The sequence below is a fragment of the Carlito syrichta genome, unplaced genomic scaffold (assembly GCF_000164805.1).
Source record: "Carlito syrichta isolate Samal-C Ts95f unplaced genomic scaffold, Tarsius_syrichta-2.0.1 Scaffold301792, whole genome shotgun sequence".
Taxonomy (NCBI): Eukaryota; Metazoa; Chordata; class Mammalia; order Primates; family Tarsiidae; genus Carlito; species Carlito syrichta.
The window spans coordinates 332,505-349,462 of NW_007245888.1; the positions used below are offsets into that span (position 1 = coordinate 332,505).

Here is a 16,958-nt window from a genome sequence, read left to right on the forward strand (position 1 = left end):
CGGAGCCCAGCAGGTCGAGGCTGCGGTGGCCGGGAGCGGCCACTGCACTCCAGTCTGGGCGACAGAGTGAGACTCCAACTCAAAAAAATAATAATAATTACCCTGGCCACACTGTGGAACACAGATTGCAGCAGAGCAAGGACAGAAGCTGTGAGAAGTAAGAAGGCTATTGCAGTAACCCCTGTGAGATAGGGGATGGATTAGCCTAGGACTGGTGGTGGAGATTCTAGAGAAATTTTGAAGATAAGGCTCATTGGTAGAACAATACCTGACATCAAGGAAGCGCTCTGTGCTAGTTCCCACTGTTACTAGTTTTGTTATTATTGCTATCACCATCATCATCATGAGTTTGAGTTAGATGTAAGGGAGAAGTCAGGATGACTAATATTCCTGAGCAAACTGAAAATGCGAAACTGCTTTACTGAGGTAGGGAAGAATGGAAGAAGAGCAGGTTTCACAGTGATGGGAATTCACATGATTTAATGTTTTTCTCCCCGTGGATCTGTATTTTCCTTTGCTTTACAATGAATAACTATCAATTAGTTATCAAATAATCACTAATCAGGTAACTACCTAAACAAGTAATTCTCACCCATTTGATCATGTAATTCATGCTTACCAAATTAAATGGTTAGACAGTTATTCTCGCAAGGACACATTTGTAAGATGCTTTCTAAAAATGCCAAGTGGAGAAAACAGAAACCTCCTCTCCCTGAAAATAAAGCGTGCTTGTCTTTCTTGCCCTACAGATGATCCGATTTCCCCCTACACGGGCTGGTTGCTGACTATCACAGAGACCAAGCAGCCGCAGCCCTTACCAATGCCTTGCACTGGAGGATGCTGGGCCCCCCTGGTTGACTATCTCCCAGAGACCATCACGCCCCGGGGGCCACTCCATAGGTGAGCAGTGCATGTGGATCATGGGAAATGACTGCTTTGCTTTTCTATCTAGGAGACTAGGGAAACCTATTTTAAGTCTCACCAGATAAAATGACCTTGTAAATCAGTAGGATTTACTGATTTTACCTGATTTGACTGCCAGCTCCCAGCTCATGGGAGGAGTTTGGTCGTATATTAACCAATGTGCAAAGCTGACTCGTGGCCCTTTGAATTTCTGCTTGATATCATCTCAGGATGAATACGCATTCTATGCTTTTTTTTTTTTTTTTTTGAGTTGGAGTCTCACTCTGTCACCCAGACTGGAAGTACAGTGGCCACTCCCGGCCACCACAGCCTCAACCTGCTGGGCTCCGGCAATCCTTCCGCCTCAGCCTTCCAAGTAGCCGGAATTACAGGCGTGCGCTACCACGCCCGGCTGATTTTTTCATTTATTGTAGAGATGAAGTCTCACTGCCCCGGGCGGGTCTCGAACCCGCGGGCTCAGGCAATCCACTCATCTCAGCCTCCCAAAGGCGCGGGATTACAGGCTGAGCCACCAAGCCCGGCTCTCTATGCCACTTTTTAGACTGTAAGCACCTTGACAAGAGGGACCTTGTCTTCACTTCTCAGCCCTTATTACCTAGTAACTGGTAGGCAGACTCTGCATTATATGATCAGCTCAACGGATGTTTCTTCTTTTGGTGAGTTCTTTGCTATGTCAGAAGTTAAGCTCTTTCCCTGGAATAAGAGTCTGACGTAATTCTTCAAAAAGACTTAAGAGTTGTATTCAACCGAGCTCGGTGGCTCATCCTGTAATCCCGCACCTTTGGGAGGCTGAGGTGGGTGGATTGCCTGAGCCCGCGGTTCGAGACCCGTCCAGGCAGCGAGACCTCATCTCTACAATAAATCAAAAAATCAGCCGGGTGTGGTAGCGCATGCCTGTAATTCCAGCTACTGGGAAGGCTGAGGCGGTAGGATTGCCGGAGCCCAGCAGGTCGAGGCTGCGGTGGCCGGGAGCTGCCACTGCACTCCAGTCTGGGCGACAGGGTGAGACTCCGACTCAAAAAAAAAAAAAAAAAAAAGAGTTGTATTCAACTCTGACTTAATGATCTGTCAGTGTGTTTCCAGCCTATTCGGACGTGGCGTTAATTTCATCCTTTCATCACTTAGGTGCAATATTGCTGTAATTTTTATGACTGAGATGGTGGTGGATCATAGTGTGAGAGAAGACTGGGCGCTTCATCTACCTTTGCTACTTCATGCTGTCTTCTTAGGTAAGACTGGATCTAAAAGGAATTTAGCCAACAGGGTTACAAACATACAGAGGTAATCCACAGAGATTTCCTTTGACATTGACATCCTGTTTGTCTCGTTTCTGAAATGTTTGGTTTCCTCCGCTTTTCATTGCCCTTTTGTGACATCTGCTCTAGAATTACAGTTGATCGGTCCTTCTTTGAGATTGTGCTATTTCTACAGTATACATAGAGTGGTGTCTCACTGATGCTACATCTCTTGCAATACCCAAAATAAATGGGGCTTTTTGGAGGGTTTTTGAGGTGATAAGCTTAAAGCCATGAGACATGGCCAGTGCATAAACATAAAGAATATAGAACAATGTGGGCCAAGCACTAAGCTTTGTAGAGTAAAAATGGGAAGAGGAATCAGCCAGGAAGACTCAGAAGGTCCATTAGAGAGAGAGAAATAAAATTAGAAACCTTCAGTAGCAGGGATATCCATGGAAGAGAACATCTCAAGAAGGAGGAATGCTAACCTCATCAGATGCTACAGAGAGGTCAGGAAAAGTCCATCTATCAGCATTTTATGAGAACATTTTATTTAGGAAATAAGGCATTTTATTTTTCCTAAGCCCAACTTCTTTATGTTGGTAACACAAACAATAACAAAGAAAACTAAACATTCTTTTAACGTGTTCCTCCTGGGTATCTTGGAATCTTTACTATCCCTGGAATCTAAACGAGCTTAACATTTGTTTATACTCAGAGATTCCACCGTTTTGTTCCAGGTTTGGACCATTACCGGCCTGAAGTCTTTGAACACAGCAAAAAATTGCTTCTTCACCTCTTGATCGCCCTCTCTTGCAACAGCAATTTTCATTCCATTGCTTCTGTGCTCCTGCAGACTCGAGAGATGGGTGAAGCTAAGACTCTAACCATTCAGCCAGCTTACCAACCTGAATATCTCTATACAGGTAAAGAGAAAAAGAGCCTGCCTCAGGCAGGTGCAAAAGAGAATTGAAGGTACCAGTGGAGCCCGAGTTCACTGCTCTCATCCTATTACCTCCAACTTTCCATATGATAAAGCAGCAGCACAATAAATATAAACCATGTCACTTGCTGTAACTTGCCCCTCAAAAGCCTTCTTAAATGATTGACTATTTTAAAATATGTTTTTTCTGATTATTATTGTGATTGATGCTCCCATGGAATATATTCTATTTGGTCTCTGAAAATTTAAATGTTCATTGGCCAAGGCATTAGTCTAGAACACCGAAGGATGAGAATGAACGAAACAGTGATCATCACTACTGCCCAATAGCGGGTTACAGTGCCAGATGTATTGCTTGTGTACCGGCGAAGCCTGTGAAGGAATTTGCACTTTATTGAATGACTGACTTTTTTCTAGAGGGCACCATTAGAGGGACCCTATTCAAAACGACTGCTGTTTTGAAACCAAAAATGTGTTCTTAGGAAAACAGAAGGCATTCGCTGAGTCAGAGAAATTACCCTGCCATGTCAAACTGCTCATGAAAACTTTATCCAAAGAGCTAATTGGCCATCTTCATTTAGAATCAGAACATTTAAAATATCTTAAATAAATGATGACTATTACCAACTAACAGAGTTCAGGGACTACCTTTTTACAAAATTATTATACATTATATTGGCACTGGGTATGGTATGGCATTTCAGATGTCACTAGGTGCTTTCTTCATTACTTTGAAAAGGATGTAACTTTTATTTATTACTTGTCCCAGCAGAGTCTTGACTTATAATAGACAGTAAAATATTTCTTCAGAAAACAAATATTAAGTCATCATTAACGCTGAGACCTAAGACCCGCTGACTTCAGTTTAAACTCTTTACTGTGAATTAAGCACTTAATTGAAAATAACAAAGGCCAGGCATGGTGGCTCAAACCTGTAATCCCAGCACTTTGGGAGGTCGAGGTGAGGGGATTGCCTGAATCCATGGGTTCGAAAACAGCCTGGGCAACTTGGCGAGACCTCATCTCTACAATAAATCAAAAAATTAGCTGGGCGTGGTAGCACACGCCTGTAATTCTGGCTACTCGGAAGGCTGAGGCGGAACGATCGCCGGAGCCCAGCAGGTCGAGGCTGCGGTGGCTGGGAGAGTAGCCACTGCACTCCAGTCTAGGCGACAGAGTGAGACTCCAACTCAAAAAAAGAAAAAGAGCCTATCACTAGCCTCTCAGAAACACAGAACTCTCTTTACTATAGACACTTCATTAAACTGAAGGGTTCTGGCTGTTTTAAGTCCTGTAAGGATGTATTTCAAGAAGTATGCAGAAAAAGGCTTGGAAAAGTATAATATTTATTAAGTTGTATATCTATGAATATATCAGTTTTATATTCATTGTACCACTGATGTGGAATTAAATGATTTAGAATAGAGATTTGCCAAAACAAACACACACACACACACACACACACACACACACACACACACACACACACACACACACACCTGTAGGCAAAACAAAAGATAGATAGTGAAAGTGATTGACTCTACTGCATACAGGGGATTAGTGTACAAAGTCTATGGGAAATGTCCCCTTTTTATAAACATTTTTTGAGCACCTAGTTTCACCTACAATTGCTTTCAAATACACACTAAAAACTTGTGTGATAGAAATTATTGTCCTGACCTTATTACAATAGGAAATGGAAGTACAGAGAATCATATAAACTCCCTGAGGTAACACTAAGTGGGAGAGTGCTATTCAAATCCAGGGCTTCTTATTCCTAATTCAATCTCTCTCTCAGACATACCAGGATTAGTTACTTTTAATGATTATTAAGCAGGGGAAAAGGAAGGGTCACATGTATACCTTTTCAAACCCATGCCACACCCAGAGATATAGAATGTCAACCGACTCTGTAGTGGAAAAAAACCCATAGTATTTGCTTATACCATATTTATTTGAATATGATGCAACATACTTTATTAATATAAATTAATATACACATAATATTAAACTTCTGGGCACATTTACTCAAAAACATTCTGTATAACTTACTTACCAGCTAGTAAGTGCCTGGTATCCTCAAAAAGAGATTATTTCACATGTTGAAGTGGTCTAACACCCAGGAATAATTTTCTAAGAACACCACTAGTAGTTGACCAGTCATAACTGAATGAGTCCTTGGCCTGGCCTGTGCATGCAGATAAACACACACACCTTTCTTTTCTAGAAAGTGTCAACTGAAACACCAGAGTACAAAACAGCAGATCACCTCCTATTTCTAAATATACACTGGTTCACACAGCAGTGCAACTGATTCCACAGCATAGAAAAACCACCAGGCTTGTGTAATCATAGCCATAGCCAACATCAAGTGTTTTCTCTCTCAAATTTAAATAACTCCACATTTCTCCGTGTTCACCTCTGGACCTCCTTAAGCATGCCAACAGACACCCTGCCTAGCACAATCCTCCTCCACCTTCTTCTCCCACCAGGTGGCTTCGACTTCTTGAGAGAGGACCAGTCGTCCCCGGTGCCGGACTCGGGGCTGAGCTCCAGTTCGACCTCCTCCAGCATCAGTCTGGGAGGCAGCAGTGGGAACCTCCCGCAGATGACCCAGGAGGTCGAAGACGTGGACGCAGCTGCCGAAACAGATGAGAAGGCGAACAAGCTCATTGAGTTTCTGACGACCAGGTAAAGAGGGGTCTAGGAGTCACATTGCAGTTTTCAGGCCAGTTTTTGGAAAGTTACCCACACTTCAAACCACACAGATGGAAAGGTGGTCCTGGAGTCCTCACAAAGTCCTGTTTCTCTTTGAAATTGCATCTGCGGGAGTCTGCGCAAAAGGCAGCTATGGGTAGAAGTGATCTAAAATCCCACCTGATGTGGCAGTTGATGGGCAGGGAGATTTCATGGATAATGATGACACAGCAGGTGGAGGCAGGAGACAGCCGTGCCCTACAGTGAGCTTGACTTTAGTCATCTATTAGAGCTGCCAGGGTGGGTCATTCTGAGACTTAGCAAAGAACATCACTCCGGAAACAAAGGATGTTAGTCGACCCAGTAGCAGTCGCCAAAGGAACTATTGTCTGCTCATCTGGTCCAGAATCATTTGTAAATGGCAGTCAGAACCCAGAAACAAAAGGACACATGATAGGAACAGGATCAAACCAATAATAAATCACAATCAAGAAAAACTGCAAGTGATCCTGTTTATTGCAGACTTCTCTTTCTTTTAATTAACCATGTAAGGCTTCAGAATTTCTGACATCCTGAAATCTGGTATTTGTTATAAAGGTATGTTTACCTGGCATGCTTTCCTTGAGCATGAGTTAAGGCCTGCAAATCTAGTCTGTCTCCATGCTATCTAATATCTCATGTGATTTTTTTTCATGGTGCTAATGCATCCGTTAATGCAAACAGTGCAAAAAGAGTAGGTTATTTCCACAGTGAAGGATTTGAGTTATTTTGTGTGGCTTTCAGCTTGATAGGGGATTTGATGTGCAAGAAGCTTAGGAAGGGGACCGATGGTGCTTATATGAGGGGTGTGTGCACACATGGGTACTTGGGAAACCTAAATGGTTTGTGGAGAGGAAAGACATTGTCACCACTAGCCAGCTGTAAGTCCCACGTGCTGGGAAGGACTGTTCTCTGAGATTCTCTCACCTGACTCCATCCCATTCTTACTGTTGAAAACCAAGTAGATGACAGAGACCCTGTCTTCAGTTTGGTTCTACAGTTATTTGCAACTTAATGATGTGATCCTGATAAAAGCCTTATCTCTGCAAATGCTAGTATGTGCAGATGCTAGCTCAATGTGAACATTGAGTCCATGTCTAAATCTATGTTTTATTTCACATTTTATATCATTCTATTTAACAGACTTGTAGCACCCATGATATGCCAAAGCACCATTCTAGTGAATTGGGAGATTTTAATCTTGTAAACAAGTTTATTTTAAAACACAAAAAAGTAGCCTTTATATACTAACTAGATGTGTTTTGAGTATGCCGATAAGTTTTATAAGAATGAAAAGTACCCCCAAATTAACTAGTAAAATTTTAAAAAAATATATGGTACCTATGGAGTCAGAATTGCATGTTTAGTTTTAAAAATGCAAAAGGACAGTTATATTGTTGACATGTTGTGTGTTTTGTTTAAGGGCATTCGGTCCACTTTGGTGCCACGAAGACATCACACCAAAAAATCAAAACTCTAAGAGTGCTGAACAGCTCACTAACTTTCTACGTCACGTTGTATCTGTATTTAAAGATTCCAAATCAGGTACTTTGTTCCGTTTGCCCCAGTTCCTCCTTCAGTGTTTTTCTACAGTGGACTTCACTCTCTCTATAAGACCACACACCTTGTAACGTGGGCCTGACATGCCACGTCTGCAGCATAAGTGTAGTCATGGGGAAGTTTTGAAACTTACTTCAGATGCTGTCTAAGTAGAATGGCAGTTAATAACATGTATATTTGCATTATGCTCTGTCAAATAATGTCCCCTACTCTACTTACTTTCATTTGCCCTACTAGAATTAAACTGTCTCCACCGTTCTTAGTCTCCAAATATGAAAAATGGTCAGCCTGGTTGAAATGGCCAGTTAAAATGATCAAACTGGTTTAGAAACAAAAGCAGTGGGTATAAAAATGTTTTTAGCTTTAACAATGTTTGCTAATCATTCCTGTGCAAATGGCCATTCAATATTGTGAACACAGTGTGAGTGAGTCCTGTTTCAGTTGTAGTAGCGTCCTAGTACTTAAGTATTTGCCCTTGACTGAATTCCCTTCAGATTCAGTTTGGCCTGGGCTGATGTGTAAGACTTAAATGCAGTTCTTTAACATGTTGTGAAACTCTCTCTACCCTTTTCTCATACCAGGCTGGTGATACTAAATCTAGATTGCTAGCTTTTCCAGCTTTCTGATAATTAGCATATTTCCAGTTTAAAACATTTCAGATTAGCCACACCTTGTTTCATTATCAGAGGATACTTTTAAAAAAAAAAAATACTGATACAGTGGCTCAGCCTGCAATCCTGCGCCTTTGGGAGGCTGAGGTGAGTGGATTGCCTGAGCCCGCGGGTTCGAGACCCGCCTGGGCAGTGAGACCTCATCTCTACAGTAAATCAAAAAATCAGCCGGGCGTGGTAGCACATGCCTGTAATTCCGGCTACTTGGAAGACTGAGGCGGAAGGATCGCGGGAGCCCAGCAGGTCGAGGCTGCGGTGGCCGGAAGCGGCCAGTGCACTCCAGTCTGGGTGACAGAGTGAGACTCCAACTCAAAAAAAAAAAAAAAAATACTGATAAACTGAAATGGGAAAGTCACTCCAGGAATACCCCTTTGGAATTTGTTTGAAATATTAAGACCTTGGGCATCCCCCTTGGGTCCCTTCCCACTGTGGGAGCTTTTCTGTCCTCTCAATAAATCCTGCTTTCAAAAAAGAAATATTAAGACCTCAAAAGCTACTTAGCAATTGAACATAGCCCAAAAGAAGGAATTTACTATTTACACATGAATCATTCTTTGTCTAAGACCTTTGATTGTATGAAGATAATAACAATGAGAAAAAGTCTGAATGCCTTAGGCTGAATTCTCAGCAGGTTCTTGGGGCTGCTGAAAGTCTTTTCGCATTTTGATCAATCTGTTTTCGCCCACTCTGATCTCCTGGTATATCCTGCTTTGGACCTGTTTTCACTATACACACAGTGTGTTCCTGGAAATATTTGTATCAGTCAGGGTAACATAGCTGCTATAACAAACAAACCCCAGAGCTCACAATCTTAACACAACAGGTTATTCCTGGATCATGTTACAATTCAGCGTGGGTGTTTGGCAGGTGCTCTTCTGCCAGGTGATTCAGGGACCCTCCAGTCTGAGGCTTTGCCACCAACCAGGCTGAGACCTCTGCTGGACCCTCTACCTCCAGCAAGCAGGTGGAGAAAGAGAGCGAAGATTCCTCAGGATGAGTTGATGTACCAGACTTGATGGCGCCTCCATTGCTTCTTCCCACATTCCACTGGCCAGAACTCAGGCACACAGTTACACTAACTGCAAGGAAGGCTAAGCATAGACTCCCAAAGAAGACTGTCATTGTCCTGGCAGAGTCTGCAGTCCTATGAGTACAGTCCTAACCTTCAGGTTCATTATTATTTAAATGAGAATTTTGCTCATTGCTAGGGGGCCTGGCCTCACATATAAAATGGGTTGAGTAGTAAATGGGATTTTTTGTTTGGTTGGTTAGTTTCTTTTTTTGAGTCAGAGTCTCATTCTGTAGCCCAGGCTGGAGTGCAGTGGCACACTCACGGCCACCGCAGCCTCGACCTGCTGGGCTCGGGCAATCTTCTGCTTCAGCCTTCCAAGTAACTGGAATTAGAGGTGTGTGCCACCATACCCAGCTAATTTTTTTAATTTATTGTAGAGATGAGGTCTCGCCATGTTGCTGTGGCAGGTCTCGAACCCCCGGACTCAGGCAGTCCTCTCGTCTCAGCCTCCCAAGGTGCTGGGATTACAGGCATGAACCACCAAGCCCGGCTGTAAATGGGTTTTGTTAAACAAAATAAAGACATGAAAAAACTTTTTGAAACATGATTCATTCATAAGCGAATTCTATATTTATCACCCTGAATGTGTCTGAAGTCAGTTTTCCAAGGCCCTGCATTTTCTCTGCAGGAACATTTTCTTATATAGTCTATCTGTCTCTAAGGTCAAATAGCCAAGCTGCAGCTAAGAACAACGATACTGAATTATCCCTCCTGGTTCACTTTCACATGATGACCAAATGTGCTGCTGAGCCTTACATCATAGAGACAGCTCAAATCACTGTTCCCGCTTTCATTGATCCTCTGACTCCTGTAGTCTGCATTTCTCCCTGCAAAGAGGCATAGCAAGTTATGACTTAATGACCCAGAATGTAGTCATTCCCATCTGATCAAGTGGTTTTCTGATGACGGAGATAACCTCCATGCTATTGGAAGAACAGATATTCAGGCAAAAGTTTAAATGATGACAGCCTTCTTTACAGTGTCTATACTATAATCTCTGCACATTTATAGAGCAAAGACTTTGGCACAGGCCTTAGTTGTGTTTAGAGTTGACTCGATCCACTAACAGCTTTCCTCTACTCTGAAAATTTGTTTCTAGCAAACTGTCTTATGAAAAAACTAGTGAAAGTATTCTATGCAAAAAAAAAAAAAAAGAAGTGGTACAGAAGAATAATAAAGAAAAATAGCAGGGGGACGGGTGTGGTGGTTCATGCCTGTAAAAGCCCAGCACTTTGGGAGGTTGAGGCGAGATGATTGCTTGAACCCAGGAGTTCAAGACTAGTCTGAGCAACATAGTGAGACCTCGTCTCTACAAAAAAAATAGCTGGCATTGTGGCATGTGCCTATAGTCCCATCCCAGCTATTCTGGAGGCTAAATATTACCTGAGATCAGGAATTCAAGGCTGTGGGTGAGCTATAGATTATGCCACTGCACTCCAGCCTGGGTAACAGAGTGAGAATATGATTTTTAAAAAAGAGGAATAAAAATAGCGGAATAAAAATAACACATTTGTGAGTACATGTCATGTACAAGCACTGTACACTTTGTAGGTAATTTGACAGTCACACCAACTCTACATGCTATTATACATAGGTTAAAGGCAAGGAAACAGACTCATAGAGAACAAGTTTCTTTCAGAGAGTTGCAAAGCTTCTAATTCAAAGTCAAGGCCATCTTGTTCCAAAACTTCTGCCTCTTTCTCCTACATTACACCTCCTTAATATTTATTCAGAATTTGTTTTTATTTTAAAATGAGTTGGATGCTGTGGGATGCACCTCAATCTCAGCTACTTGAGAGGCTGAGGTAGGAGGATCCCTTGAGACCAGAAGTTCAAGACCAGCCTGGGCAACAAGGCGAGCTCCCATCTCTTAAAAAAAAAAAAGTTTTTCATAGTTGATTTATAAATAAGTACAAGATAGCTCTATGCAGTTAGCCTGTTTTACACTGACGGGTGACTTTGAACACCGTGCAGAATAGAGACTGACCTAGGCTCTGCCTCTCCTTGGCCTAGGATTCCATCTGGAGCACCACTTGAGTGAAGTTGCATTGCAGACAGCCCTTGCTAGTTCATCAAGGCATTATGCCGGTCGATCCTTCCAGATATTCCGGGCCCTCAAGCAACCTCTGTCAGCACACGCCTTGTCTGACCTTCTGTCAAGATTGGTAGAGGTGATCGGAGAACACGGAGATGAGGTTCAGGTATGGAAGGGAAGATCACTGAGCCAGGATGAGCTTTCTAATGTCACTGATTAGGAGTTAACTGTCTTGGATCCATCTTTCTCTCATCAGCCATTCCAGCCACTTGGACATGTACAATTTATAAAAACATTTTTAGAGGTTGACTTTTGTATTTAAAAATACCACTCTAAGGAGAATGGTGCTAGAAATTCAACATCTATTATCTCTCTTATAAAATCCAAAGCCAACAACTGGAAATTCTTCGGTGACTCCTTCTTTGTTGGCTTTGGGGTTGGTTTTATTTGGCGAGTGGGCAGGGGGTTATTTTGGATTGTTTTGGGTTTTTGCCACCATTGTAGGATGCAGTTAGATGGTCTCTCCACCCGGAGCAGGGATCTCCATTTCATCTGTGTCAAACACCACCCCTCTCTGTAAGGTTGGCCTTCGGTAGACTGAGAAGAGCTGAAGAGGAAACAGAGAGAGGTGCTGCCACAGCAAGACCCCATAGGTGGAGCCCAGAGACCAGGAAGCTGGGCAGGTTGAAAGCCAAGGGCAGCGCAGACTCTGGCTCAAGCCAGGGTCATCTTTCCCATCAGAAATGTTCCTGCATCTCAGGAAGGCTGCGCACCTATAGACCCTGCTTTCTTTGCCTCCTTCTGGCCATCAGATGCACTGCTTAAAACACCCCTGAGACAAGCTCTTCCTAAACCTCACTTCTTCACCTCTGACCTTCAGATACTGCCACTCTATTCAGATACCCACCCTCCCCCAGGCAGAGGGTCATGCCTGTCCCCTCGTTGTTGGATTTCAAATGAAATTGATCTGTTGGGGCTCTCAGACCAAGGGAAATAAATCTTTGAGATCTTCTTCTATTTCCTAGTCCATCTGAATTTCCTTAGAGGCCCTTAAAATTTGTGTTTAGGCTTCATAAATCAAAGCAATGACATTACTGGCATAAAGTTTGCATTCATTCAAGTTATCTTCAGGAAGTTAGTAGGGGTTATAAGCAGTACAAATGTCACCTTTGCATGTTTTGCAGGGATATGTGATGGAAGCACTCCTTACCTTGGAAGCTGCTGTAGACAACTTGTCCGACTGCTTGAAGAACAGTGATCTCTTAACTGTATTATCCCGGTAAGAGTCAGCTTAATGTCATTTTGAAATCAAATATACTGTACTGAATATTGGGGACATGCTGGACTTTGGGCAGAGTACAAAGAACACAACTAGTTTTTGAAGTATAGATATGACCTAGAAGAAATATGTATGACATTTTCTTAAGTTAAAAAAGAAGGCCGGGTGCAGTGGCTCAAGCCTATAATTCCAGTACTTTGGGAGGCTGAGGGAAGAAGATTGCCTGAGCTCAGGGGTTTGAGACCAGCCTGGGCAACTTGGTAAGACCTCATCTCTACAATAAATCAAAAAATAAGCTGGGCATGGAACCTGTAGTTCCAGCTACTTGGAAGTCTGAGGTGGAAGGATTGCCTGAGCCTAGCAGGTTGAGGCTGCAGTGGCCACTGCACTCCAACCTGGGTGACAGTGAAATTCCAACTCAAAAAAAAAGGACACACATGCATACATACACATTATATAATGATTTTTAAATATCAGGAAGACATCAATTTTTTTTTTTTTTAATTTTAAAGATGCGGGGTACAATTCAGGGTTAGGTATACAAATGTTCATTATGCAGGTACCCTTGTTGATGAGGTGTGCCCCTCCTCCCAGCAGTTTTCCACTGCTGCCAATCTCTTTCTTATAGTATTATGATAATTGTTCAAGGTCCGCTTATGTGTGAGAACATGTGGTACTCAGTTCTTTGTCTCTGTAATAGATCACTCAGTATTTTAGACTCTAAGTCCATCTAAGTTGCTGTGAAGTTCATAATTTTGTTTTTCTTTATGACTGTGTAATATTTGATTGTGTATATGTACTACTTTTTTTTTTAATCCAGTCCTCTTTCAATGGGCAGCATGGTTGGTTCTGTGTTTTTGCTATTGTGAATAATGCTGCAATAAACATGCATATGCAAATATCTTTTTTATACAGTGATTTGAGTTCCTCCAGGTATATTCCCAGAAGGGGGACTGTGGGGTCATATGGAATCCCCACATGGAGGGTCGGTTTTTAGATCCTTTAGGAATCACTAGTTCTTCACATTGGTTGTATTAGTTTACATTGCCACCAACAGTGTAGAAGTGTTCCCTTTTCCCCCGCATCCTCTCTAGCATCTGTTGTTTTTTGAGTTATGGATCATGGCCATCCTGACTGGAGTTAGGTGGTATCTCAGTGTGGTTTTAATTTGCATTTCTTTGATGAGTAGCATGGCTGAGCATTTTTTCATGTATCTGTTGGCTGATCGTATGTCTTCCTTTGAAAAGTGTCTATTCATATCTCTTGTCCTCTTTGTAATGGGGCTGTTGACATCAAATAGTAATGATTTTTAAAGTTTTCTTTTTTGTATCCTTGAGTACTTTTTCCAATTTTATGTAACAATTACCCTATTTATTATGTTAGTAAACAGAAACTAAAACTAAATACCATTCTCAAATATATACAAAGCTCATGTAAACCACTGCTATAAGGACAGTTGGGCACTTATGTTCATTTTACTTGAAGAAATTCCTGCCTTGGTGTGGTTTTTACTTTTAATTTTTTTTTTTATTCCTGCCAAAGTTTACTAACCCATTTCAAATCATTCACAATTCCGTATTCTGTTTGTATAGACAAGTTCATCTTGCTTGAAAGTAAATCAGTAATACTATCCTGTGTCCCATTTGGCCTTGTTTCATTTTTAAGTTGAGCGTTTTTTGTTGTTGTTGTTGTTGTTTATTATAAAGATGTGGGGTACAATTCAGGGTTAGGTATATAAACATTGATCATGCAGGTACCCTTGTTGATGAGGTATTCCCCTCCCTCCCCTATTGAGCGTTTTTTATGGATACCTAATTTTGGAGTGATTATTAGCATCACACATATTTATCTATAAGAACCTAAATCAGTAAAAAATCTAGTGAGAATGTTAGAAAAAGCTTTGTCCTTTCAGCATAGACTCAAATCATTTTCATAATTTTTTTTCAAGTCAGGTTTCACTCTGTCACCCAAGTTAGAGGGCAGTTGCACTATCACAACTCACCACAGCCTTGACCTTCTGGGCTCAGGTGATCCTCCTGCCTCAGTCTCCCAAGTAGCTGGGACTATAGGCAAGTGCCACCACACCTGGTCAGGTTTTTTGTTTTGTTTTGTTCTCACTATTTTGTCTAGGCTGGCCTCAAACTCCTGGGTTCAAGCTATCCTCCTGCCTCAACCTCCCAGAATGCTGGAATTATAGACATGAGTCACTGAACCTGGCCTTTCATAAATTTTTATCAGTGCAAAAAACTTTTATTTGACATGAACATACTTTCTAGGTAGCATAATTTCTATTTGTTTTCCTTATTAGGAAGTTAACAGCATATTAAAGTTTATGCCTATCAGGTACATTTTATCTCATAATTACTCCAACTCAAATTCAAACAAAAAATAAATGAAAGATAAGTAAACGTTATGACCAGTTATTGATTTCTTCACACTTTCAATAAGTGGCAGTCAGAATTGGATTTTATTTTTGCCTTGTTGGTGAGGGTAGTTCTTGTTTTGTTTTTTCATAGCTTTGAGTCTAAAGATAAGGAAAAAGAAATGACCCGGAAGTGATATTTCCAAAGAATGATTTTCATCTGTTAGTGTTTCTCAGTGAACTTAAAAGGATTGACTTTTCACAGAAGCAAATTGACATTCTATTAAACTTATGTATTTTTATACCCAGCTCTTCATCCCCTGATTTAAGCTCCAGCACTAAACTAACAGCAAGCAGGAAAAGCACTGGACAACTAAACGTGAACCCTGGAACTGCCAGTGGCAATACCACGACTGCAGAACGGAGCCGGCATCAAAGAAGTTTCTCTGTGCCCAAGAAGTTTGGTGTTGTAGACCGATCCTCTGACCCACCTCGAAGTGCCACACTGGACAGGATTCAGGCTTGTACCCAACAAGGCCTCTCCTCAAAAACCAGAAGCTCGTCTTCCTTGAAAGACAGTCTCACGGACCCATCCCATATAAACCATCCCACCAACCTGCTGGCCACCATCTTCTGGGTCACAGTGGCCCTGATGGAGTCTGATTTTGAGTTTGAATACCTCATGGCCCTACGGCTGTTGAGTAGACTACTGGCGCACATGCCACTTGATAAAGCTGAGAACCGAGAAAAGCTTGAGAAACTCCAGGCACAACTCAAGTGGGCCGACTTCTCTGGACTGCAGCAGCTGCTGCTGAAAGGATTCACGTCCCTTACCACCACAGACCTCACCCTCCAGCTTTTCAGTTTGCTGACGCCAGTGTCCAAAATATCCATGGTGGATGCATCGCAAGCTATCGGTAAAGCCAACACTGTTTCCTCTCTTAGAATCCTGGTGGTGGTTGTATTCATCAATGGGGTTGCAAGATAATATGGACTTACTGCTTTTAACAACTCGGCTTAGAAATGGCTCCATGGCAGGGTGTGGTGGCTCACACCTGTAATCCCAGCACTTTGGGAAGCTGAAACATAATCCCAAAACTTTTGGGAGGCCTGGGCAACAAAGCAAGGCTTCATCTCAACAAAAAATAAAAAATAAATTAGCTGGGGCCGGGCTCGGTAGCTCAGCTTGTCATCCCAGCACTTTGGGAGGCCAAGGCAAATGGATTACCTGAGCCCACGGGTTCAAGACCAGCCCCGGCAACATGGCGAGGCCTCATCTCTACAATAAATAAAAAATTAGCTGCTTGGTAGTGTGCACCTGTAGTTCCAGCTACTTGGAAGGCTGGAGCCTAGCAGGTCGATGCTGGGGTGGCCGTGAGAGTTCCACTGCACTCCAGCCTGGGTGACGGAGTGAGACTCCAACTCAAAAAATAATAATAATAATAATTAGCCGGATGTAGTGGCACACCCCGGCAGTCCCAGCTCCTCAGGAGGCTGAAGCAGGAGGATTGCCTGAGTCTAGGAGGTTGAGGCTACGGTGAGCTGCGATCATGCCACTGCACTCCAGCCTAGGTGAGGGAGTGAGACCCCCAACTCAAATGGCTCCTTGGGAATCATTTGTTTTTTCTTTTAAAATTCTGTGTAGCCGGGCTCGGTGGCTCAGCCTGTAATCCCGCGCCTTTGGGAGGCTGAGGTAAGTGGATTGCCTGAGCCTGTGGGTTCGAGACCCGCCTGGGCAGCGAGACCTCATCTCTACAATAAATCAAAAAATCAGCCGGGCGTGGTAGTGCACGCCTATAATTCCGGCTACTCAGAAGGCTGAGGCGGAAGGATCAACAGAGCCCAGCAGGTCGAGGCTGCGGCGGCTGGGAGCAGCCACTGCACTCCAGTCTGGGCAACAGAGTGAGACTCCAACTCAAAAAAAAATTCTGTGTAAGTCTTGGTTTGTCTTTATTACAGAAGATATTTTAAAGTCAACATTTTAAAATAAAAAAGGGCAGAAAATACATCTAAGATGTTAGTGATTTCCTTGTGGTTTTCAGATCATTTTGCAGGTACTGTAATTTTTGCTCTTGTACAGACATTTTTTTTCCTTTTTTTTTTTTATAAATGTTTAAAGTAAATTTTTTTCTTTTTTT

The 16,958-nt window shown here is 42.4% G+C and overlaps 1 protein-coding gene across 1 annotated transcript in view; it reads left to right on the forward strand.

The window, feature by feature from the left end:
* The window catches only part of LOC103257555 (protein furry homolog), a 252,276-nt gene that overhangs the window by 198,499 nt on the left and 36,819 nt on the right, over window positions 1-16,958 (forward strand). Inside the window, exons 37-44 of the mRNA XM_021710998.1 lie at window positions 750-900; window positions 2,050-2,153; window positions 2,903-3,088; window positions 5,598-5,796; window positions 7,265-7,386; window positions 11,158-11,345; window positions 12,364-12,458; window positions 15,130-15,737. Coding sequence (XP_021566673.1) covers window positions 750-900; window positions 2,050-2,153; window positions 2,903-3,088; window positions 5,598-5,796; window positions 7,265-7,386; window positions 11,158-11,345; window positions 12,364-12,458; window positions 15,130-15,737 — 1,653 coding nt within the window. The remainder of the gene's footprint in view (window positions 1-749; window positions 901-2,049; window positions 2,154-2,902; window positions 3,089-5,597; window positions 5,797-7,264; window positions 7,387-11,157; window positions 11,346-12,363; window positions 12,459-15,129; window positions 15,738-16,958) is intronic.